Consider the following 26,247-nt stretch of genomic DNA (forward strand, 5'->3'; position numbering starts at 1 on the left):
TGTACGCATACACACACACAAATAGTCTTCTTTATTGCATTATATTAAGGAAAATAAAAAGTAAAATCAAATATTTTCACTGGAGGTTCACTGTTAATAAAAAATATTTCAGATTCCTTTGGAGCCCTGACATTTTTAAAATAATCCTTTGCCATACTCCTCCAAACTACGAGAAATGAAAGGACGCCTTTTCTACTGTCCATTAGTAATTACCCTTGTTAGCTTGGTGAGAAGCAGACATCTTGAGTCACATTTGCAACAGCAAGACTATATCGGTGTGGAATTGATTGCTTTCCAGTCTCTCTACGTTAGTGAGTGCAGAAGCTCCTTCCTAGGGGTGATCCGAAAGGCAACCAGTTCTAATTCCAGGTGGTTTAAAGGAACCTTTACAATCAGGGTGTCTCCCCCCCACCCTTTCAATCTTGAAACTTTTTGATACTCTGTGCTATTAAGACACAACAAATCAGTGGGTAAGATTCAATGCATTCACACTATTTTGTGTAACTGCCTATTTTACTTTTAGGAGCAATTAATTAATTTCCAATTAAAACAAATTTGACTCTTGTCTCAGAGGCTAATTGTCCTCTGTATTTCTCATTAATAAAACCCAAAGAGATATAAGATTGTGCAAATAATTCAGGAGGAGCTTTTGATAGACAAGAACTGAAGAGAGTGGGAGAGAAACGAAATCTCTTAAAATTACAAGGGGAATGCTACAGCCCGCTCATAGAGACATGAAGAGTGCAAGTGGAATACTATTTCATTTAGAGGAGCGAAAATCATACAAGCTTTAAAGAATTGAATAATATCTATTTACAGAGTTAAGTAACAGTAGAAAGGAAGAGAAAAATAAAGCAATATACATTTTCAGCTGAGGAACTTATTTCAAAAGAAAAGAGAAGAAGAGGAAAAACAGAGAATCCTACAAAGCCAGTTTTAATTAAACTGCTTTTGTTAAGACTCCAAATTAAAAATATGTAAATAGAAGTAAATAGGAAACCCAAATAGAATGAGAAGCAAGAATACGAATTGCATGCACCTCGCTTTCTTATTGGACCCATAAAAGGAAAGTGCACTTCAATCTGCTCTAGGGGAATTTAGGAGAACATCTCCTACCTGCTAATACAGGTTTCTGCTTGCATTCATGAATGGAATAGTATTACAGCAGGGATGGAGTGGGCCGTGATGACAACTAGTGCATGGATGGAGTTAGTACTAAGATGCGTGCATGAATGAATGGTGCGTGAGTGGAACTGGTTTATGGATAAATGGGTGCAAAGGAGCGAGAGCCTGTATACGGATAGAGTGGGTCTACTTATGCTCCTATAGCTACGTCTTTCCTATCGGTGGATGGGTGCACACGAATACAACGGATTCTTTGATGACAATGGAGCATGGATGAAGCAGGAGCTAGCTGGTGCATGGAGCTGGGGGCGCGGGTGGAGTTCCGCACAGCAGAACACTGGAGTGAGGGGAACCCACCCCCCAGTGATCCCCACTTTGGCTGCTTGTCCTTGTCCTTTCACTGCCGTTCAACAGCCCCCTTCTCCTCTCCCGGCAAAGGAGGGCAGAAGCCACTCCAGCCAGAGCAGCGCCATCCATCTTCATTGCGCGCCCTAAAGCACCTAGCTAGGCAAAGAGAATCCCTTGGCCAGACTGCAGCTCCGTCCGCAGCAGGAGGTGGCCGAAGCGCGCACACTACAAGTCCCAGCATGCCACGTCCCGTCCAGAGATCGGCTCCTCCTGCGTACACTCCGTCCGTGGCAGGTAGTTGTCTGGGACATGTAGTGTTCGCAAAGAGAAGCCGCCCGGGGGGGAGCCAAGTTAGCGCGTGGCATGCTGGGAGTTGTAGTCGCACATGTGAACGCGAGGCATGCTGGGCGGGACGTGTAACAGTTCGTCATTCAAACTCGCCAATCGGAAGCAGAGCGCGCGCTGGTGGGGAGGGAGCTGGGTTGGAGCGGACGGACGGACGGCCACGCGCGCGCCGTTGTTGACTCGCGGCGGCGGTTGGTGGCGGCAGTGGCAGGCCTAGACAGAGGCGCGGGAACCGGGATAGCCGGCAAGGTAGGCCGGGCTCTCTGCGGGCCCCGGGAAAGCGGCGCAGAATGGACGGGCGGGGGCTCCTGCTTCTCCCGGGGCCGGCGGAAAGGGGCCCGTGGGGCAGAGACCGGCTCAGGGCGGGGGGCTCTCTCAGGAGAACGATTCGACCCGCCAAACTGGGAGCGAATCCAAACCAGCTCCTGTGGCCCCCGACCCCGAACCCACGGCTCTGTCAGCCTCCCCCTCCTCCAGGCTGCCCCCACGGGCCCGTACGCCCCAGCTCCTCTCCCCGAGTCTCTCCCCAACGGGGCCTCCCCGCCCCCCCAGACGCTCCGCCCACGTAGGCAGGAGGCTGTGCCCCGCCAGGCTTCATTCCGACGCTCCCCCCATTGGGTCCGCCTATCAGCTTCCGCCTCCTTTATACCTACCCCGCTCCGTACCCCCCCCCCCGAGACTCCCCACACGGGGGGGCACCTCCCACAAGGCCCCCTACATAGGGGCCCTCAGCTCCGACCTTCTTTTCTCTTCTCCCCGATGTTCCTCCCATGGGATCCCCGCCTTCCAGGGTCCCAGTTCCCCTCTGATGTGCCCCACCATTGGGGCCTGCCATGCCCCATCAGGTCCCGGTCTCTTCATCTAGGCTGCTCACTCAAGGTTTCCTCCATGGGCCGCCCTGCCCTGGTCCCCCTCCCCTCCCCTCCCTTGGTGCTCCCCCATCATGTGCTGGCCCCCACCTTCCCTTTCCCTCAGGGGGGCCCCATCAGGTCCTGGCCCCCAACTTTCTCAGAGGTTCCCCCTCCCATCCAAACATAGTCCGTTTCTGGCCCTGCCCATCCTTTGCATATGGCCTCCCCCAGTCCTGTCATGGGTGCAGGCTTGTCACCAGCCTCTGCACAAGAGGCCCTAATCCTGGATGTGGGTGTCCCCATCCATCTCCATACATGGGTACCCTCTTAATCAAGTCCTGGGTGCCTGCTGGCCCTTCCAATCCTAGCTGCCACACATGGCCCCCGGATGCCATTGATCCTCAACCCTACACACAATCTCTCAAAACCAGTCCCAGAGACCAACGGAACTGCCCCCAGTCTTCACATATACTGTCCCAGGCATTCTCACCTCCCTGGACTTCTCACACAGCCCCTCAAAGGCATGCATGCCGCCGCCCCCCTCCCCCCCCTCCCCGATGGCCTCTCAACGCTGTCCCGCAGGTGCATGGCCCACGGATTCCTGTTCCGGGTGCAAATCCTTCCAGCTTCTGTCTTCTGCCTCCTCTCCCCCATATCTTGTCCCAGACAGGTCCTCTTCACCCCCCACCCCGGTCTCCAGCCTCTGATCCCACACCTGCAATTGTGGGTGGGCCCTCTAGTCCCCAGGTTCAGTTTCTGGAGATGATCCCCCCCCAATTGCATCATGAGTGCTGGCAGACCCCCCGTCTCATAGTCTAGGCATGGCCCCCCACAGTTCCATCCCAGGTGGGCCCCCCATTCAGCCTCCAAACACCCCTGAAATGCTATCCCAGTCATGTGCCTGGGTACTTCCCTCAGCCTCCACACACAGCCTTTGAACCCCATCCTGGGTGCCCCCATCCTCTGCACTTGGTCTCTCTCATGCAATCCTGGGTGTGCATGTTCCCCCCACCCCTCCAGTATTTCATCCCCAAACAACCTTCCCAAGCTCCCTTCCTCAAACAGCCTCAACACGCTTTCCCATTGCCAGGAATTTCTCCACTCCAAAACAGTCTTTAAGAGTGCTCCCTGTCTCCTCTTCCCCCATAACCCCCAGCCTTCCCATTTCCTCCCCTCCAAGGAATCTAAACACAAATTAGTCCCTTCCCTTGGAAATATCTCGTGGTGTCCCATCCCTCTCCTGGAAAGGATATTTCTTTAACGAATGCTTTGAAAGCTTAGTGTTAGCATACCTACATATATGTTTAAGTATTAAGCTATCTAAGGTATTAAAACTTCTTGCTGTTTCTTCATCCACGGCATTCACAAGATCTAATCGTTCCTCCGTGCCCCCAACAGATAAAATTATTGTTCATTCTCTCATCTCATGGCTTGGTTATTGCAAACAGTTCCTCCTTGGATTTCCTGATAGCCCATATTCAGTTTACCTAAAATGTGGCTGCTAAAATTATCTTCATAATCCATTGATTGGACTTTGAATCTATTACTCTTCTCCATACATCAAATTTAAACTACATGACCTCCCTTTGCTGCCTATCTACATAACTGCCTCTCTCAACTTATCCGAGTGTCTCTAATGCTATGGAAATTACCAAAAAGTTAAAATGGTCTTAGAACTGATTGGAGCAGTAGTGTAGACAAGGGTCTAACAGCTAGAACTGCTTTTATAAATAGTGTAACTAAACGTCCTTGAAGCTTACATGAATGGTACCAACTTCTGAAGCATTTTGTATATTGTGACTCCAATCAGTGACCTTTTTTTTTATTAGCTTTTTTTTTGGGTAGATTTTCTCCAATAGACGATATAGTATTGTATTATCCTCCATTCTGTCAAAGATGCTGGTCTTTGTTCCCTATTAGTTTTGGAGGTATGCCACCTCCTATGAATTTGTGGTGTACCCTGCCTATGGTGATGCACCACGCCTTCCTTCCTCTTTATTTAAATTCTTCTGCAAAACTTACCTCTTCTGTGGTAATAATAAGCGAGTCAAGGATCTTTACTCTTATTTTTATACTTATTGGGGTGGGGAGGGGAAGCTACAAAATAACTTTACCAGCACCACCATAATGTGCACATGCTTAAATCATGTTGCTGTAAACCTTGTTTTTTGACCCATTCAATCACTATTGTTTGTCACTTCTGTCATATCTGATACTTAATCCCTGATCTTGAAAATACTTATATATGTCATAAGAATGTAAGAAAGGCCATAGTGGGTCAGACCAGTGGTCCTTCTAGTCCGTATCTGGTCTTCTGACAATGGTCAGTGCCAGATGCTTCAGAGGGAATGAACAGAACCTGATAAGTATCGAGTGATCCATCCCCTGTTGTCCAGTCCCAGCCTCTGGCAGCTGGAAGTTTAGGGACACAAGAGCATGGTGGTGTGTCTCTGACCATCTTTACTAATAGCTGTTGATGGATGGACCTGTCCTCCATGAATAAGGGATGTAGAATATCATTTAACAAAACAATCATTTAAACGATTAAAATTATATTGGTTAAATGTTTAACCAATATAATATTTTACATCCTTAGGAAGTTTCAGGGGGCACCTGGGGCCTGGGTGGGGGGCATCCCACTGCTCCTTGGCCTTGCCAATGCGTGGGGCCCTGGTCCCTCCGATCGCCCCGTAGCGGGTCCTCCAGAGCCGTGGTGCTGCCAGTCCCCAGCCCGCAGGAGGGGGCAATAAGGCACCTCTGTGTCTTGCCCACCCCCATGAGCATATCCGCCCTTCACCATACTCCTGGCCCTGTCCCAGGAGACACTCCTATGCATGGTCGATCTCCTCAGACCCTTCACCTGTGCGCACCTTGCTGCTGCTGCCCAGCTCACTGCTCTTCAAGCTAGCACTGCCGGCAGACCCAAAACCCTAAGCTGTCAAGGCTCTCCCCTGCGCATGCACAAGCATGTGCCACCCCCTATCGTCCCTCCCTGCAATACCTCGTCACCACTCATGTGCATAGCCCCTCCTTCCCCCACAATGCAATGAACCTAAACAGTTAACACTATTTGTAAACATTAAAACTAATACTTACCGGTTAAACATTTGATATTTTACGTCCCTAGCATGAATTTGTCCAATTCTTTTTTGAACCCAGTGAATTCAATGGGACCTATGCACATGTTTAAGGATCAGTTTGGGTCAGGGACCATGGCTTTCTTTGATTTCTGTGTAGTGCCTAGCACACATTTAGGTGTTACAAAATAATAACCAGTTTTACTACAGTTTTCCTTTAGTATGTTGTTAGCTTTTAGATGTATTGACTATTCCATAAACTTGCCACTTCTAACTCCTTTTCATTATTGTAATGACACTAACTTTTCTATAATCTTAATTCAGATGACTGGATCGAATGAATTTAAATTAAACCAACCGCCAGAAGATGGTATCTCCTCAGTAAAATTTAGTCCTAATACGTCACAGTTTCTGCTTGTTTCATCTTGGGATACTTCTGTCCGCCTTTATGATGTGCCTGCCAACACCATGAGACTCAAGTATCAACATTCAGGAGCTGTGCTTGACTGTGCATTTTATGTAAGTTTACCTTCTTGTCTATGTTGGATTCTAGTTATATATTAATCCCAAAGGTACACAGGGAGTACTTTAATCTTTGAAATTGAAGGGACAGTGGGTGCCAAAAATGCAGTCAGCTTTTTAAAAGTGTGAAAAAAAATATTTCAGGTACTACATTTGCCCCTATTAATTTTTGTGGTTTTATGACTTTTTAAAAATGTATTCTCTCTATTACTGTGTCAAAGATCCATACAAACGGGGTAGTTGATTGTAATGAAGTAGAATATAAAGAAAGTGCAATCCTGTACAAAGCAAACAAACTGAAATATAGAAAATGTTGCTCTCATTTTTGTCGCCATGATCTTGGATATTTCTTTTAGGTAATATTTAGACAGATATGGTGGAGTTTTTTTTTTGTTTTTTTTTAAGTTGAGGGTAGCTGGTGTTGGGCCTGCTGGAGCCAACTGGACGCAGTGATTTTGCTGTAATATTGAGGTGTTATAACAATTCTGAAACTTAGTTACATTATTCATATTCTGAAATTGTATTTTAAACTATTAAAAATTGCTTTAAAAGCAAGTCAACTTTACCATCTATTACTAAACATTTAGCCTCTATGCAGATATGCTAGGGCAGCTTCAGACCACTCTGGTGTGCAAAGCAGACTTAAAACTGCCTTATCTAGACCTAACAGGATTATCCCTATGGAGTTACTTGATAATGCAGAGTTCCCATGTCACCCTGTCTTTCTGCAGGGCATGGGACATAAGTTGGGAGCTCCTGCATTCTGGGAATCCTTGACTGCCATAACAGTCCTTTAGGATCACCTGCAGTTGATATAGGGATACTCTGATTTACAAGGAGAGACTGACCTGCTGCATCTATGAATCTTCTACCCTTTCATTCCCTCCACCTTGTGATGTGCTATGTGCCCCTCTGTCATAGCTGCAGACCAAGTATTTAACAGTACAGTTATACACACTAACTTCTGACATGTACATAATGAATAGTTATATATAGTACAAATATCTTGTATTCAGAATAACTTTCCTTAAAAGAGCATTAATTCTTGACACAGGAGAAGGTTGAAATAATCACTTGAAGCTGACTAATCTTTAGGTCACGAAGGCTTTCTTTTTCCTGTAGAGAAAACAATAGGTGCATTCTAGAGAATTTATAATAATTCTACTATTGTACAGACTTTGTATATTTTTGGGGGAAGAAAACCTTTAACTAAACTTTTGAAGTTCTCTTTGAAATAAGCTGCTAAACTATATTTACTTAATATAGGAACTAATTAGAGGGTAGGCCAGGCATTTGTTTACTCTCTCATAATACAATAACAAAGGGGTATTTGATGAAATTGAAAGGTGGCAAATTTAAAACAAATAAGAGAACTTTTTCATACAACAATCAACTAGCATGAGGAACTCATTGCCACAAGATGTCAATGTGGCTAAGAGCTTAGCAGAATTAAAAAAGGATTGGACTTTTTATATGATAACTAACATTGAGTCAGAATGGTGTGGATGTGTTTAAAAAAAATTTTTTTTTGAAAGGGATATAAACCCTCAGGATAGAAGCCAATTTCTAATTAAAGAGGTTGAGGAAGAAACATTCCAGTGGGCAGGTTATTCCATAACTGCCTGTTGCAGGGTTTGTTTCTTTGCACCTCCTTCTGTTACTGGCTAGTATTGGAAAAAGGATACTGCATTATATAGGCCACTGGCCTAATCTGGTATAACAATTCCTGTCTTCCTAATTGACCTGTGCTTTACTTCACTGAAAACATGCACAGGAATCAAAGCAATCTATCCAATTGTCACTTCTATTCATGATATTCTTTAGGGAAAAGCAGTTACATTTCTATTCTTTTCCAGAACTCTGAAAAAACATTAAAAGAGAACAAACTATTTTGAATTTCCTGTCCCATACACATGAATTTCTCTACTGCCTTGATATTGATGCATTCTTGGAATGACTTCCAGTTAAGACTTTAATTATACTTGCACGTAAGCCTTCTGTAGAACCTCAAAGATACGAACACCAGAGTTACGAACTGACTGGTCATCCGAACACCATGTGAAATTGGAAGTAAGCAATCGGGCAGCAACAGGGTGCGGGAGGGAGGGGGGAAAGAAAAGAAAGCAAATACTATACTGTGCCTGTATTGCATCTTAAAGGTCGGCATGCAGAGCAGAAATAGCCTGGGGTCTGCACTGTTTCCTGTAAGCCAAGGGGCACTGTTTCACCCCCTCCAACTCCACCAGGAGGGAGGAAACTGTTTTCACCCCCCACCTAGGAAAGAAAGCTGCTGCAGCGAGCTGCTGATGCTGCAAGGAACTGAAGGTTGCAGCCAAAGCCTGGCCTTGAGCTGGAGTGGGAGTCAGAGTCTGAGCTGCTGGAGCAGTTTTAACAGGCCACAGCCTGTGCGGCCCAATCTTTGCCCATGGCTGCACTCCTGGATCTTGCCAGCACCTCTGGGAATGTAAGGGGCAGGGGAAGAAGGGGTGCTGGCAGCAGGCTGGCACCAATCCCCAGCCATGTGCTGCCTCTGTAGCATAGCAAGCAGTGCACAGAGCAGAGTAAGCGCTGAAGAGAGGCAGCTGAGGGCTGGGACTTGTAGTGCCAAGGGTGCGGGGCAGGCCTGCCCAGTTCAGCCCAGAGGCAAGAAACAGGAATAGGGTAGGGAGCTGCTTGCAAACCAGTGCTGCCAGGTGCCACCTTTGCCAGAGATCTCTCCCAGGCCTCAGCTGAAAGACACTGACTGCAGGGTACTGTACCATAATGTTTTGTTCAGAGTTATGAACAACCTCCATTCCCGAGGTGTTCTATCTTTGAGGTTCTACTGTAAATCCATCATTCGACTCCAATTTAACACACAGCTATTTGTGGTTCTGGTTACCAAATTTGCTTTAAAAGGAACTGTCACAGGGCTTGCCCTTTAAGGGGAGTCAGATGCCCAGTGTACTTGTGACAGGCTTCACTGAAGGGCATGAACCAACCCTGCTCCACCTGGGGATAACTGCCTAAGGCCATGTCTATACTGATGGTGGCAAATTCGCCGCCGCCAGATCGATCTTTCTGGATCGATTGAGTGGTCGGTATAGACCTGCTCAATCGATCAGAATGTCAACTGAGTAAAACCACCCCCTCAAGAAGCGTAGCGCTGCGTCGACGGGAATGCTGTTTCCGTCGGCGGAGCACAGTGTAGACAGCGTGCAGAAGGGAAGCAGAGCAGTCGACGTGAGTTACGCAAACTACTCTGCATAGTTTTTGTAACTCCCGTCTACTGCCGCCAAATCACGAGGTAAGTGTAGACCAGGGCTAAGTAACTGAAAGCCAATTAAGTAAGGAGCATCTGGGACCTAATCAAAGGCTTAGGAGAGCTCAGTTGAAAAAGTTGCTTAGGAGAAAGGAGGCTCTGTAGGAGGGGAGCTACTAGAGAGCCTGAACTAGGCAAAAGCTCTCCAGGTATTGAAGCCAGGGGAGATCTTGAACAAGACTGCCAAAGCTCTCCTGGCGGTGGAGAAGCCTGAGACTGAACAGCAGAAGGAGTTGCTGCTAGCCCCAGAGACTTTTGTTTTGGGACTTTGTTTATCTGGTCTCTTTCAGAAGGCTTTATTGAAGGGGGAAAGTAGAGAGTTTGGCATCTCCTTGACCGGGCTGTTATAGTGATCTCATTAAAAGGGGGAAACTGAAGCAGGCCACCACACTCGGCTGCAGGGGGTGCTTGGGAGCTGATGGTGCTGCTTGTACATGGACACATGAGAAATCAGTAGAACCTACTGTACTAACCTACATTGACAGTCATTTGAAGAGTCTGATATTTTTAAATAAGATGGGCATGTTCACTCATTCAGATAGAAATGGAAAAAATAAAGTTTATTGGTACAATATATCCAATAGCAATTTCTAATAGCAAATTTCTAATTATTAGATTATTCTCCAAAAGCCAAAGCACTCCACCTAATATTGTAAAACCCTTTCATTCCAAAATATTTTCAACTCTTGATTTCAGAAGCTCTGAATGGGTGCCATGGTTTGTCAGTGTGGATCTGATTGTAGGATCAGTACCCTAACCTCTACCCCATCTACCTATGAATTTCCATCTTCCTTAAATTCCAGAAAGAAAATAATTTATTGAACTTCTGGGGCACAATCCAAAGTGTGAGTGACACTTATTTAAGCCAAGAAAACTGAATACATATAATACGGCAGAATTTCTTACTTCACAGGATCCTACACATGCCTGGAGTGGAGGGTTAGATCAGCAGTTGAAAATGCATGATTTGAACACAGACCAAGGTAAGTTGGCTGAATACTGTAATAGAATATTTTTAAGTGAACAAATAACAAATATGGAATTTGTTTGAATTTTAGAATTATAAGTTAATGGAACATAAATAAAAGTAACATATGGCTGTAGTTTTTTGATGGTGGATACTGGTTTAAAGAATAAAAGCTGTTTGACTAATGAACCCTCTTCATAGTTAAATGTAATATTTTAGAAAACATTGGAAGTAGGAGAAGCTCCATTTACTATAATACATTATTATATAATTTGTGCATGTGTTAGATAAATGAAACCTTTAATTAGTCATGGATAGCTCTAAGCAGAATAAAACCTATGGTCTCGAGAGCTGCATTCAGTTTTCTTTACCCACTGGCTTCATATCATGACATTAATATGTGCAGTGGGGTGACTTATATTTACATATTACACAAAAAACCTCTTGGTTGTTAAGGTTGCAAAGGCAAGCACCCAAAAGTTAGGAAATGCCACAATTAAGGTTATCTGTGGTACCATCTCTGGCTAATCTTTCATCTTACGTTTATATTTTCAGCTCCCAAATGACATTCAGTTTTATACATTTAATGAGTATATGCATGCATACCACCTGTGATGGTGATACTTGCCTTAAATGCAGTTTCCTCATGCATTCTTTACTGCCTTACTTGCATTCTGCCTACTAATCAGTTTCTATGAGGGAACATTCAAACTTCTGAGCACTGTCAAACACCTGCCATTTTCCTTTTAAAAGCAATCTGCCGGAAAAATGTTTTCTTTCCCCTTTGTTTTCCAAATTACTTTAGCTGGAGTTTCAGGCAGATGGGCAATATTGAGTCCTGCTCCAGGAATATGATTAAGGTTTGACTTCTCATGATATTGTGAGGCTAACATAGGTGCAATGTGACATTGGGAAGGAGAGGTTCCCAGCTTTCCAACAGCACACATGGAAATTCTTTCAATATGGGACCTTACGTTTGGGAAGGCTATTTAAGAGAACTTCTAGAAGTTTCTGTAAGCTTACTAGTTAGAATTTCCCTTTCTGTCCAAAGATGTTTGAATTATGGTAACAAAGGAGCCAGGTTTTATAGGGAGTACAGTACAACTTTAAAAGCCTCATACTGTTTTTCTTAGTACGTGGTGGGTGGGTGTGAAATGAGTAATGGTGTGCTGTGACTGTTTCGTTGTCGTCTTTTTTTTAGGAGTACCTAATTACTCACAAGTGGCAAAGCCATGAGCTAATATAGCTATCCCACACTAACGCTGATTAAACTTTTGTAATACACAGTCAATGGCTGAGATTTTCAAAAGAGCCTAAGGTTTAGGTGCTCAACTCCCATTGAGAGTCAATCACAGTTGGGCACCTAATTCCCCTTTGTGCCTCTGAAAATCTCCACATGGCTGCCTAATGCCCTTAAGATCCCTTGAAAATCTCAGCTGGTATCTAGACAGTCTACAATTTAACACTTTTTAAAATGTATTGATTGAAAGATCAGAAGACCAAGCACTCTTTAAAAGATGTCTCAGCATGCCAACACATTAGTGAATGGCAGATTATAGTTTGTTACTTCTGTATGAATATTGTTCTGCACTCCTCATTCAATAAATTGTGGATTTTAATGGAACCAGTAAAGTTACATGTAAACAGTTTTATATTCTCTTATAGAAAACCTAGTTGGAACACATGATGCTCCTATCAGATGTGTTGAATATTGTCCAGAGGTGAATGTAATGGTGACTGGAAGTTGGGATCAGACAGTTAAATTGTGGGATCCCAGAACTCCTTGCAATGCAGGAACCTTCTCTCAACCTGAAAAGGTTTGTATTTAAACAATAATTATTTTTATAAATTAATACTAAATGTATATAATGCATCCAGTGGCTGGTGAAGTATTAATATCCTCCAAGCCAGGGCACTTCCTTTTAGTTAATCTTCTGGGTGACAGAATGTCTTGATACACAGTCAAGGGCCCTTAGGAAATGTCCTACCTTGATGTTACTGCTATTATAAGATCTGAGACTTTTATATATTTGCTGACATATGAAAAATAACTACTAAGGGCAGATCTATACTACAAATTTACAGCAGCTGTAGCGCTTCTGGTGAAGATGCTCTTAGCCAAAGGGGGAGAGCTCTCCTATTAGCTTAATAATTTCACCTCTGTGAGAGGCGGTAGCTGTGTCAGTGGGAGAAACTCCGCTGCTGACATGGCGCTGTCTACACCCTTGATTAGGTTGGTATAACTACATCGCTCAAGGGTGTGGATTATTCATACCCCTAAATAACATAATTATACTGAAGTAATTTCGTAGTGTAAGCCAGGGCTAAGCAGAAACATATGTTTGTGTGTGTAGTGTTCTGTATATAATATCAGTCCTTAGCTAGTGTGTGAGGGTTAGTACAGTCATTCTTAGTTTAAGGATTCCAGCTTTCATTAGGAATGTAGAACTTTATTCTCCACACTTCTTTTGTAGTCTTTGATAAACAAATGAAATTCTTGTACATCAAGACAAATTTGAAGAAAATGTAGAGCTCATGAAAGTAAGACTAATATTATTGGCTTCAGTGAGATGCATTGAAGGATGTGCTGTGCAAACTTCTCCAAACAATTCTAGTATTATGCCTCAATAGTGATCTCTTTCACCTCTGCTGTTCAAATTCTGGAATTTTATAGACCAAACTCCCAGTAGTTCTGAATTCTGTGGTATTCTTGTTTTGTGTAGAAAATTGGATGGTTGGAGAAACTAGTATATGAAAGGAAAATTTACTTTGTGTGTGTGAAAGATGGGACTAAATAATTTTTGTGGTAAGTTGAATTTTAGTCAGTATTAGCACAGCACATGTGCTGCTGTCTCTTTGGTATTATTAATATGCAACACTGCTGCTGACAAGTGTAGAAGGAAAGAATAAAATGTGACATTGTAAGCTTTAGTAACATAGAATGCTAACCTTTTAACTGTCAGCAAGTCTCATTAGTGGACACACAAATATTATAGCTCATATCATTCTATCTTCACAACCAGATGATAGTTAATTTTAAAGAACACATTTCAGTTTTGCATTTCTATATATTTCATCCATTTCTTTAGAACAGGGGTTTTCAACCTTTTTTAGAAACTGTACCCCTATGGTCTCAAGGTTGCAATAAAAGGCATAATGGCCTTGTATAATGTATAATAATACATTCAAGACCATTTTCTTTTTTTTTAAACTTTTGCACTTCTGAGTCTTCTTGCACAGGGCTGTCCCTAAGGGTGTGTGTGGCCCGGGGCAAAGCACACAGTGGGCCCCTCACCCGGCTCCAGTGGCATACCCTGGGTCTCCGGCACTAGAGGCCAAGCCTGCATTTGGTCACATCCCCCAGGCTTCCCATGGCCCCCCCACTCCCTCGTGCAGGGCAGGAGGGGTCCCTGGTTCCCACAAGATGACGCCGGCCCCTAGCTGCTCCAGAGGAGAGGTGGGGGTGCCCTGTACCTGCTGGGTGGGGGGAACATGCCAATTACCTCCTCCTGTGCAGGGCGGCAAAGCCGGCTCTGGCTGGGCTCCGCAGCTGCCTTCCTCCGCTCTTACCCTCTGAGTCCCCTGCATTTACCTGCCCCCGCCCCACACAGTTACCCATTGTGTGGCACCAGACATCGTCCCTGCACTTACTTACCTGCTCCCCCACTCCCGGCATGGCACCTGGCTCTGGCTGGGCTCCACTACCCGCCCTTCCCCCTCACTTATCCACTGGGCTCTGTGCCCCCTCCCCCCTCTTGCCTGCCAGGCTACACCACCCCCAGGTGCTGATGCGTGGCGCCCAGCTCTCCTGCTCGAGCTCTGCAGCCCAGTGCCGGCTCAGACAGGGTGGTCTCACCCCTGGCCTGTAGGGGGCACCTGGCTGGCCCTTCACGAGGTGCAGTGGGGATGGGGGAGGCAGGAGGCTCCCAGATGTGCATCGTGACCCTGCCCCCTTGGTAGGCGACTCCAAGCAGCTGGGAGGCAGGCTGCAGCCACCTGTCTCCTGCCTAGTCCCTGCTTCCAGCTGGGAGGCGGGCTGCAGCCGCCCAATCCTGTTCCGTACCTCCTGCGGTACTCTGAAGTACCCCTAGGGATACGCGTACCCCGGGTTGAAAACCTCTGCTTTAGACTAAACATGTTGTTCTGTTGTAGCTAGAGTTATCATTATGTTCCATATTGCATCTAAATAGCTATTATTTTTGCCACACTACTTCTGGTAAAACCTTTATTCTGAATAAAATAATGGCATTATTTCTAGTTTTTTATTTATAGTTGTATGTAGCATGTAAAGAACTATGATAAATTGCTGACAGAATATCATATCATAAATAGCCACACTGAATCAAGCTGCTTATTGGTTCAGCAAAGTTCATTATGTCACTTTTTTAATATTGTCTTTGATAAATGCGTGCATCTAGTCAACTGCATGATAGTGGCTTCATTTGATTTATGATTGTGAGGTGTAGAAAGAATGTTTACTATACAGGTGTGACACCATTTTGTAAAGAAGATTTAGGATGTTTAATGTTCTTAATGTGATTGTTCCTATGTGTGAAAATTTATATTGTTTGTGTGAATGTCTGTTTATACCTGCATCCCATTTTATGTACTAGTCAAAAATGGTCCTTATTTAGAATGTATAACTCCTACTGATTGCCAATATTAGTGTAGACTATTTTATTCTTTTCATTATGCAATCTGAAGTGGAGTAGTTTCTAGACTGTCCTATAAAACTATTGGGAAGTATTTAATCCATGTTTAAAACCGAATCTTGTTCAAATGTTTTGTCCTGGTTTAGGGCTCATATTTTTCTTGCTCTCTTTATAAAAGGAAGGCAAATGTGATCGGCCATTAGATTTCTTAAGAAATTTCTAATAAATCTTAGGTGGACTGAACATTAGAGAGTGAAGACAAATTTAAAACATTCAGGCATGTTTTAGGAAGCCAAACTAAATGGCCAAACAGCATGACTGAATGTAGGTACCATAATACATAAAAAAACAAAACATGTCAGGTAGTTTAGGACCAAAGGTGATTTGTAAAAACACTTTTACAAGCCCTGACATACATGGAAATATGTTCATTAAATTTAATGAAAAGTTGGTTTTATTTAAGCATTTCCTTAATGTTAGGAAAATTCAGCAGCCTCATGGGTAGTTCATGAACCCAGAAAATGAAGTTGACTTCTCTAGTTTTGCTGTACAAATAGATGTCAAAATTAAACTGTGTAAATGGTGAAAAATATATTTAAATTTTTTTAGTTCTAATGAGATGCTAACACATAAGTAGAATGTTTCCTGTGTGTATTTAGCCATATTAACTTGCTTTAGCAAAAACAAGTTTTTGATACTTGCCACTCTTGTTAACATTCCAGTGGCAGCAGCACAGCTGTGTATTAGCTGATTTTTGTCCTGGCTATGCGTCATCAGAATGCTTAATTGTGGTTGCAGAACTTTATTGGTGATGGGAGACGCAAAGAACCCAAGCTTGATTTTATTTTTTCTTTCAGATCCCAGGTTGAGTGTACACATCCGGTAGTTAGAAACCCAGATCTCTTGAAAACTGAATAGTGTGAAAATTATTGAAGAAACAATAGACATGAACCCTCATGATGTCATTTATCAGAGTAGCATTGCACTTTATGGGCTCTGATTTTTTGTCAGATGTGCCAAGTAAGCTATGCTCTCATTGACTTCATTTAGAACTGTGGTTGTTCAACATGTCTAAAAGCAGTTTTAATATTTCTTGGCAGTGTCGCCCTTAATGATATTCCCTTTTGATTAACAAAGCTCATGTTTAAGGATTTAAAAATAAAGAAACAGGATTATAAGGGGAAAGAAGATAAAAGGAAAATATTTGATAGAGTACCGTGTGATTGGTCTACAGGTTTAATATTCTAGTGGCTTCAGGTTTGTGCACATTATGAATAAGGATGAGTTCCAACTTGAATAACCTTCCTTTTTTCTCTTTCAATTACTTATTATTTTTGCAAATTACTTTTTTGGTCTGAAATTTTCTGTTTATGTACATAAAAACATTCTTTGATATATGTCCCAGTCAGAAACTCTGCACATGGGTAACACGGTGACTGAAGGCAGAAATATCAAACTTGGCTTGTTGTGGGGAACTTACTGAGATAAGGAATATGATAATTTTGAATAAAATTGACTGAGTGATTAAACTCTGAAATGCCATATGTACATATTAGAATTTAACTTTGTGCTGTAATTTAGCTACATGTACAATAATATAATATAATAAGCTGTATTTTAAGGTACGCAGTAAGGCTCAGCGTTAAGGCAGAGCATGCAACTTTGTCACATATTGCCCAATTAGCTATGCTCCTGCAGACTACTACAACTCATCTAGCACTTAAATTACAGGCTGAAAAAAGAAAAAACTATAGCTATGCTGAATTGTAGAGGTCATCTGCTTTTTAATTGCATGTTTCTCTTAATTCATCACCTGATGATAAAATGTGGATATCCAGACTAAATCAAAGTGACTTGTGGTAATATTTTTGTAAATTTCTTTTGAAAAGGTGTACACTCTCTCTGTGTCTGGAGATAGACTTATTGTGGGGACTGCAGGTCGGAGAGTTTTGGTGTGGGATTTGCGGAACATGGGTTATGTCCAGCAAAGAAGAGAGTCAAGTCTGAAGTATCAGACCCGTTGCATCAGAGCGTTCCCAAACAAACAGGTATGCATGCTGTGCAGTGACTCTATCCCTGATTCAAATAACTTAATCTTCTGTAACAAAAATGGATTTCAATATTGATTTGTTACTTAGCTCACTAGATTGAAGTTTGTACGTTTTTTACTCATTTAAAAAGTTATTTAACTTGAAGAATTCATAGCTAATCTCTCAACATTAATGACAAATATTGAGCTACTTGTTCCATGTTCTTTTGCAAACACTGGTGTAGTTTTAAAAATGTTCACTTAAAATAGCCCCAACCCTTTTTTCTTTGCTATCTTCACTCTTCTTCTTTTTCTCTTCCCTTCTTAATCATTCTTTTTTAAAGGTGCTAGTTAATGCATCAGAACACTGACAAGTAAGCCTTTCCAAAATAGCAAAAGAGGCAGAGGAGGAGAGAGAGAAGACTTGTTATGCAATGTATTCAACTAAAAATTGTTGTATGCTTATTTACTACTTGCTCTCACTGTTCTGACTCCTTACTGTTCAGGGCTCCCTCCAGATTCTATTCAGGCCACACCTTGTTAGCCAGAGGGAATTACATTAGAACAAGTAAGGTCATCTTTTCTTCCATCATTCCCTTCCCAAGGATTTAATATGGTGCCTCGGCAGTATTTCTAGTTGCTCCTGGAATGGGAAGCAAAGGAACAACTTGTAACAGATTTTTCAGGTGTAAGTAGTGAGAACTGGATAATACATGCAGTAGGAGGTCTAGTTATTTGTTTTAGAGCTAGTATGAGAAGAAAGCTATATCCTTCAATCTCTGATATTTGTGGTGGTCCAGTTACAACTTGAAACTGTACTATAGTCTGGGATTTGAATAACCTTGCTTCAGGTAACTATCATTATTATTCTGTTTCTGAGACTTGTATACTAAATCCATGGAAAAGTTATAGTAAAAGGAGCTCTTTAAAGTTGCCACATGCCAGTATTGTAGTTAGGTAGAGAAGCACATACTTTTTTGTAGTGAAAGTGGCATGCATTGAAATTACTATTCTGATTTATTTTGTGCATTTAGTTGAATGAGTTGCCAATATTATAATCTGAACTAATTTTAATATAATATACTGGAAATATGACCCGATCACCCCATGAGCTTCTGTGACAGTTATGATCAGCAGAGTGCTTGGGGCAAGTGGTCATATATGGAGTGTTCAATTCTGCACCTCGCTGTCCACTACTTGTGTGAAATCAGCAGTGTGATTTGGACTTGTGGGGGACAGTTTTAGGCTCATCAAGCTTTTATTTGAGGTGCAGTTGAAGTTGCAGGAAGCTTTTTTCCCTGTGACTTTTTAGTTATTAAATGGTGTGGATGAGCCCTGAGTTGTATAATTGGGAAACCTAAATATTCATAAATTTTTTGAAAGGTGTTTCTTGTCTGGTTCTAGAAATGTGTAAAATTAATCATTGTTAACAAAACTTCGGCATGTAACTTTGACAATAAATGTATTTTTTTTTCATTTTGTTTTGATAGGGTTATGTTTTAAGCTCTATTGAAGGCCGTGTTGCAGTAGAATATTTGGATCCAAGTCCTGAAATACAGAAGAAGAAATACGCATTCAAATGTCACCGATTAAAGGAAAACAATATCGAGCAGATTTATCCAGTTAATGCCATTTCTTTTCATAACATCCACAACACATTTGCTACAGGTACAACAGATACTTATCAATTTTATAACCTTATTGGTATTAAAAATGTTTAAGTACACCTAGTTCTTGATAGGCTTCAGTTATGCGGTTTCAGCTGTTACTCAAACACTTGATAGACTATACTTAATGCTTTTAACAAGATTTTTTTTCTTTTCATGCAGTGGGACCTAACCTTAACAGGTTTATTTCTTTAACACATTAATTGTGGACTCTTCTGTGTTACAAAACTGCTTCATAGTGTCCTCTGCCCAACTGACATAATAATTCATTATAGTGTTGGTCACTGTTTTGATGTATTAAATGCTATAATTGTTTTAATCCGGTTACAATACCTTAACTTCTTCCCCCCCTTCCCCAAAATCCATTTGCAGGTGGCTCTGATGGATTTGTAAACATTTGGGATCCATTTAATAAGAAGCGACTGTGCCAGTTCCACCGGTATCCCACCAGCATAGCATCGCTTGCTTTCAGTAATGATGGAACAACTCTTGCAATAGCATCATCATATATGTATGAAATGGATGACATTGAACATCCTGAAGATGGTATCTTCATTCGCCAAGTGACAGATGCAGAAACAAAACCCAAGTGAGTATGCTTCACCTGTATTTGAGCCTTTTCTAGCATTCATACCAGGATTTATTAATTTTCCTAAAGTCATGAATAGCATTATTGATGCCTAGTAGATAGTGCAGCTTGACAGTAGGGTAGGAGTTGATTTTATCTTGTTCTCCCAAGCTTTCAATATCCGTAGGTTGATAGATGTCTGATGGCTAAAATTGTGTCTAGTTATTTTGTAGCAGGAGAATGTCAAACTCCTATTCTTTCTGAATAAGCATTTTTATTTGAAGTTATGGAGTTACTGCTAACTCATTTCTTCAAAATTAAGTTGAATAATTTGTTTGAGCAAATTTTACTGTATTGGATCTTTAAGACTTTGAACTATTAATCCTTTCTGTACACACAGATAATGAACCTAACCTCCCACCCTACAAAGCAAATGCATTGAACTGGTTCTAGGGAATGCATAAAATCAAGTAAAAAGGATCTCCATTCTTTGTATCTTAGAGAACAATTTTTTTGTATTTAGAATGTTTAATCCTTTGACAACAGACTCGATGCCACCATGTCTGGTGAAGAGAATACAATGATGTTTTTGGTGCTAGATGGAATAGGTTTCTGTTAATGCCCATATGAAAGAAAGTTAAATGGAAAAACTGACATCACAATACAGAATTGTAGTTTGGAATAACCTCTAGTTTTACGTGATCTGGCATTAGGTTAAATACACAGGATTAACAGTCTGGATATTACAAAAGCTGTCAAGGTTTGCCACTGCTCACTAGTTTTTTGCTTTTCTAAATCTCAAACTGCTTTATACTTTTATGTTTTAACAATTTGGTTCTGGGAGTTACTATTCTATCTATTTGATGTAGCCACTCTAGAGTTTTGGATGCTTTAAGCCTCACAATTACATGGTTTATTAAAATCAATCAATATTACATCTCACTTTGGAGCAGCCACTCTGAACTTGTTCTTTTTCTCTTTTAATGCACTGCTTCACAGGCTGTCATGCAGTGACACTTGATTTAAAACATTTATCATAATTCTATGGTTATTTTAATAACAGTGATGACTAGATAACTAATAGCGCAGACTGTTAAGAAACAGGTGACAAATCCCAAACTCGTTGTGTGTTCTATACTTAGATTTCACCAGCTAAGTATTAGTTGTGAACTCCTCAAGCACTATGTGATTCCATGTTAAGGCTGTTAAAAAATCCCCATGGACACTCCAGTCTATCTTGCCACCCAGACAAGCCTGCATGTGTGATATATGGTCCCTTACACCAAAAATCACAACAATATTCAGTTTACTCAGTCCCAAAGGACCAGTCACAATTAAACAGCGGCAAGTATCTTAGATCCCTCACCAAAGACACTGCTTGTAGCAAATCCTATAGTAAATTATCTAAATATTTATTAACTAAGAAAAAGAAATGAGTTATTTACAAGTTTAATGCAGTGCAAGTAAACAAACACACACCAGTTACAGTTCCAAAAAGTAATTGAAACTGCTGTAATATGCAAGCTCTATATGTCCTTTAGGGCTAACCCAGGCCATGCAGCTTGGAGATCCCTTCCTTATGCTTAGAAATATTGTCCTAGCCAAATTCCAAGCAGCAGAGTGTTACAGCTCCATCTGGTCAGGGATGTTTATTCCCTTCCCCCAGAGTTCAGACTGTGATGGGATGAGGGTTTGTGTACATCCCCTCTTCATAGGTGTGGGGGGAGCAATCAACAGAGTCTTTTGTCCATTGATGTTTCACAATGGTTCATCTGGTGTCTATAGGCTTTCTTTTGTTGCGTGGGAGATGACACTTCTTGTGGTAAACTAGGAATTATTTTAAACAAATAATTGTAAAGTAAAACTAAAATACTTACTGTTACTGGGCTTGCAATGGTAAGAGCTGTTTTCAGCTATTTCTATCCATTGTTGGTTGCGGTTGCTAATTCTGTAGATGCTTCATTCTGCCTTATGAGGAGGTTAATCTACAATTAAACAATATTTCCTCTTGGCCCTCCATTATTTTCTGAAACAGATGGTTCATCGTTTCCTGGGCTGTTAAACACAGCGAGGTTAAGGTTAGACTCTTGGGAATCAGCTAGTTTTGAATCTTATTAGGCTGTAGAAGGAAAACTAATCAGAATACTCCTTAATATAATTTTGTGACTGTAAACAATTATTTATTAGCAAACAATTGATCCCAGAAGGGCAAATTGTTTGGGTCAGTAATGAGCTGAGAAAAGACAGAGCATATTTGTATATTTGGAAAATAATTGTAACGTAATTGCAATGCATTTAGACAGGCATCTATTTGGACCTGTTTCTATCTTTAAATGAATTTCTGAAAACATTAACAAGGTTTATATGCTTTTCTGACATTTATAAGTTGCTTGTGCCAACCTTAGAACACCAGCTTTCTAGTGACTAAGAATGATTTTTAGTACGGAATACTGTAGTGTGAATGCATCATATCAATGTTTGCTCCTAAAATGGATCACTTTTCCATAGCTCTCTGCTTAATATCTTCAGTTAATAGTGCTTTTCAGTGACTTTTTCTATTTTTTTCAGGTTAATACGAACCATCTTGCATTTGCAGATATTGCATTTTAAACACATGGCAGGAATAATGTCTTTTTAATAAAGAGTATTTGGGAGGTTTATGACTGACTTAATTTGTCAGCATCTTCAGTACGGTAAAATAGTTGTTGTTTCTGTGTTTTGGATTATGAAAATCTTTATTTTCATTATAAATTTTAGTTGAAGATATGAATACGTTAAAGTCTAAAGGTCACTTGTTGAACCATGTTTTCTTTATTTCAGGTCTACTTAAAGTTCTCGCAAATAGCTTCATCTTCTTTCTCTATGGAAAGACTTGTTTACCTGATCCTAACCTGAAATGGTGATTGAAGGATAGCTTTGGGAAGAACAACTTTTGTAGTTAGTTTGCTTTTTAACCAAAAAACGTTTGTATTTGTGTATCTCAGTATGCTGTACCGTAATGTCATATCTTCTCTATTTAGAACATCAGTGAATCAGTGTTTTCTTTAACCACAATCTGAAAAGTAAATCAGTTCTTTCCGGTAAGCATACTTACTGCGTTTTGTAATATTTTTAATTCTGGGAACTTCCAGTGGTGTCTGAACTGCTCAATAAATCTTTCTGAAACCTTATCTGTAAATGCATTGTGTAGTAATTTTCATGTTCTGTGAAAACCTTTTGAAGCAGGATGTAGTCTCCAGGATGGACGGTTGGGCATGAGTTCTGGGACTGTGGCCTAGGGCAAGTCACACAACCTTTTCTTTCCCTATCAAATAAAATGGAGATAGATACCTCACAGGGATGTTGATTAGTCAGTCACTGTTCTTATAGTGCTTGGAAAGTTGTAAAGTATAAGTAAGGCTACGCTGTAGTGACAACTTGATGGCTAGTGGAGAAAAGTTAACCATGTGAAGGGAAAGCAAAGGCTGTGTGACGTGCATGAAATTCAGACTGTCAGTGCTTCAGTTAATGCATGTTCAGAGAAAAGCCTGAAATCAGTTATGCTTTGGAACAATTGAGAGTGGAGAAAGGGAAGTTGGTGGGGTTGAGGCTTTTGCTGCAGCAAGGTGGCCAGCTCTGTGTTGGCTCAGCATAAGACCCCAGAGCACCCAACAGCATCAGAAGGGCAGGGGAAGTAAACTTTTAAGAATGGGAACCCAGTTCTTCCAATGAGCCCCCCGTTTTGCTCAAAAGAGAGCAATGTCCCTTTCCTCCTGATTTCGTGCTTATTTTGTTGCTACCACTTGCTGTTCAGTGGTTTATGCTGCAGGCAGACTTCTTGTTTCAGGTGGGTGGGGAGGAGGGGAAATAAACCAAAATGCAAGAGTTCCCATATGGAAATAGTACTACTAAAATACAATTCCTTTGTCAAAATAGCAATATGTTTGCGTATTTATCTTCCTGATTATATCTCTCTTAGAGAAACCTCTTTTTCCAGCTTTGCATAGTCAAGCTAGTATCAAGAATTCAAGCTAGCCTCTTTCAATCTATCATTGCTGACAAGAGTCTTCAGTCTATATAGTTACAGAACAATTGCCATATTGGATCAGACCACCAGTCCATCCAAACCCGTATCTTGTCTCTAACAATGGCTAATACCAGATGCTTCAAAGGAATGTGCAAGAGATCTGTAGTAGACATTCAATAAGCTGCTAATCGCGTGCAAGTTAGAATAAGAATCTGGCTAGCTTCCTTGTAACTTCTTTGTGCAGTGTAATACCAGTAAAATGTGGTTAAAAACTCATTTTAGTCAGTGAAGCAAGCAGGATGTAGTGCACACAGGAAAATGAGTCTAAAGTGTCATTTTTGCAGTCATCTTTCATATTATTTTTTTCATGAAGAGTAGCCCTATTTTTAGCTTGGTGTCCTTTACATTACATACAGGCTAATCTGCTACTCAGTGCTTTGGTGATTCCAAATCCTGTGTTCCTACCTATATGCCATTCTTAATGTCAATTGACCTATAGCAGAAGTTCAGATGCTGACTTGACTGAAATATGTCTGAACAACTTCTATGCAAGTTTTGCTTTTGAGTCTTGGAACTTTTCAAAAGAATCTCTGACTAACTAGTGAATGGAAATTCTTTCTGCATGGTGAGGCTGAAACTATCACCTTTATAGAAAGTAATGAGTTCTGATACTGACTATTTAAATAGTGTTTGAAACTTGGTGCTGTGAAATTTCCTATTTTGCTTAATGAAAAATAGCAGCTAAAAATACATTAATTGTAAGTGCTAAGCACTGTTGCAGTGTAGTGTCATGGGGCTACTCAAACCTATTACAGGTAAGTGTCCAGCTGCTGAGTGCACTTTTTTCCTGGCCTCCATTCCACATATGCTGTTTGAGAATTGTATGTGCCAGGGAATCCATTCTGAAAAAATGAACTAAATTTTGCAATCCTCAAAAATCCATGACACACTTCCGTATCTGAAACAGCAGCATCCCAGAAGGGATGCAGGGTCATACAGCCAGCATTTACATACTAATACCAGAAAAATCTTTGTATGAGGCTATTCTAGAGTCAGATTATGGGATCATCTTGTGAACAAATGCTTCTAGCCCAGAGGTGGATCTGTTTGAATTGTTACTACTCTGCAATAAAACTTGGGCTGTTATGGAGTGGGAGTGGCAAGCAAGTTCTAGAGTGGTTTGCAAGGTTCTGTTTACTCTGCCCTGAACTGGATCTGGATTGTCAGTACTCTGCCAATTGTCTGCATCATATACATTTTGAAAAAAGGCTTTTATTAAATTGAATATGAAATGAATAATGCAGTAACCCCTCTTTGTTCTGACAGTGAATATGCTATACCCACATTTTTCCATTTTTTTTAGTGTGCTGGAGGTTTTTGCATTGACAATGAGTAACTGCAATGGTGAAATTAACTGAAGAGTGAGGTTTTGTCATCAGAGTAGAGGACAGTAGGGGCTTCTGACATCTGAGGTGTAATGGAAAGCACTTTTGGATTGTGGGATAAACACATTAGCTGTATGCTACTACTAAAATGACCAGTAAAGAAATAAAGTCGACATTTTGTCACTTAGGACTTATCTACACTTGTGCTTATGCCAGTAAAACTATTCTCTCACAAAAAAACTTCAAAAACAGACTTCAAAGAGAAACTGCTGAGTTAGAAATTATCTGCAAACTTGACACATTCAAACTGGGTTTAAACAGAGATTTGGAATGGCTATCTCATTACAAGAAGTAATTTGTTCTGATCACCCATTCTCACCTCCTACTCAATGATTGTCATTAGGCTTTAATTCAGCTACCCCATTGTTGTCTATGCCTCTGGATATGTATATGTTGCCTACAATATATATATTGCCTGTATTTGCTATATTATTTCTACCACTGCATCTGAGGAAGTGGGGTGCAACCCACGAAAGCTTATGCCTACTGAAGTTAAATTTGTTAGTCTTTAAAGTTCTACAGAACTCTCGTTTTTGCAGTAAAACTTTAGTCACTCAGGGGTGTGAAAAAAACAACCTTCCAAGCGACAAATTTGCCGCCATCAGTGTAAGTGTAGACAATGTTATGTCAGCGGGAGAGCTTTCCCACCTACATAGCTACCACTATTCGTTTAGGTGGTTTTATTATGTCTGTGGCAGAACTCTCTCCCACTGACATAATGCGGTTACACTTGTGCTTATGCTGAAAAACTTATGTCACGCGAGGTGGTTTTTTTCCACACCTCTGAGCGACTAAAGTTTTGTCAGCATAAGTGCAAGTGTAAACAAAGCCCAAAGGCTTCAGCTTCTTGCAGATGACTAGAGCAATTCACAGATGATTTCACTCTCCCTGTTGATGCAGGAAGAGTTTGCTCTTTGCTCCTGCTCACAACCACTTGGTCTGGAAATCACTTATTTTTAAAAATGAAGGTAGATTCTGGAGCACAGTTCCACAGTATAGGGTGAATTATGTGGCTTGGAAATCACTGGTCCTAATTGTTATCCTGTATACCAAATAACCTTATTTACGTAGTCCTGATGTCCCAAATTATATGGCAAGGTCCTCATTTTGCACAGCACCGCGACATTGAATTGTATAGCAAACTGCTAGTCATCTGGCAATTTTACAAATCTGATTACAAAACAATTCAGCCTGCTGTGTGTGACTACTTAATTGGGGAAGTAGAAGGTAAGTTGTGGCAGAAGGATAGGTTTGGAAGAGGCAGATCTCTTTCCGACCTGTACAGGAGCAGATCTCCGCTTCTGAGAATGGTAGATGACTCAAGATAGCTGTCTTCTATGGCAA

General features: G+C 41.3%; 1 protein-coding gene across 2 annotated transcripts; it reads left to right on the plus strand.

The window, feature by feature from the left end:
- Positions 1–1,915: 1,915 nt before the first annotated feature.
- Positions 1,916–22,622, plus strand: BUB3 (BUB3 mitotic checkpoint protein). Of its 2 annotated transcripts, XM_067533412.1 has the most exons (8): positions 1,916–2,067; positions 6,071–6,265; positions 10,483–10,552; positions 12,202–12,353; positions 17,078–17,236; positions 18,708–18,885; positions 19,257–19,473; positions 22,273–22,622. In XM_067533412.1, the coding sequence occupies exons 2-8, from the start codon at positions 6,071–6,073 to the stop codon at positions 22,280–22,282; spliced, it is 981 nt and encodes a 326-aa protein (XP_067389513.1). In that variant the 5' UTR covers positions 1,916–2,067; the 3' UTR covers positions 22,283–22,622. The 2 variants fall into 2 exon arrangements, with proteins under 2 accessions (XP_067389513.1, XP_067389514.1); XM_067533413.1 differs by lacking the exon at positions 22,273–22,622 and having other exon boundaries at positions 19,257–19,477.
- The last annotated feature ends 3,625 nt before the right edge of the window (positions 22,623–26,247 follow it).

The sequence above is a fragment of the Emydura macquarii genome, unplaced genomic scaffold, assembly GCF_026122565.2.
Source record: "Emydura macquarii macquarii isolate MOO-44397 ecotype Brisbane River unplaced genomic scaffold, CSIRO-AGI_Emac_v2 contig_3343, whole genome shotgun sequence".
NCBI classification, from domain to species: domain Eukaryota; kingdom Metazoa; phylum Chordata; order Testudines; family Chelidae; genus Emydura; species Emydura macquarii.

Excerpts from the sequence above, each read along its gene's own strand:
- BUB3 (XM_067533412.1), top strand. The coding sequence starts at position 6,071 with ATGACTGGATCGAATGAATTTAAATTAAACCAACCGCCAGAAGATGGT. Across the intron at positions 17,237-18,707 it reads GAGCGTTCCCAAACAAACAG|GGTTATGTTTTAAGCTCTAT; the intron begins GTATGCATGCTG and ends TTGTTTTGATAG. Across the intron at positions 18,886-19,256 it reads CCACAACACATTTGCTACAG|GTGGCTCTGATGGATTTGTA; the intron begins GTACAACAGATA and ends ATCCATTTGCAG.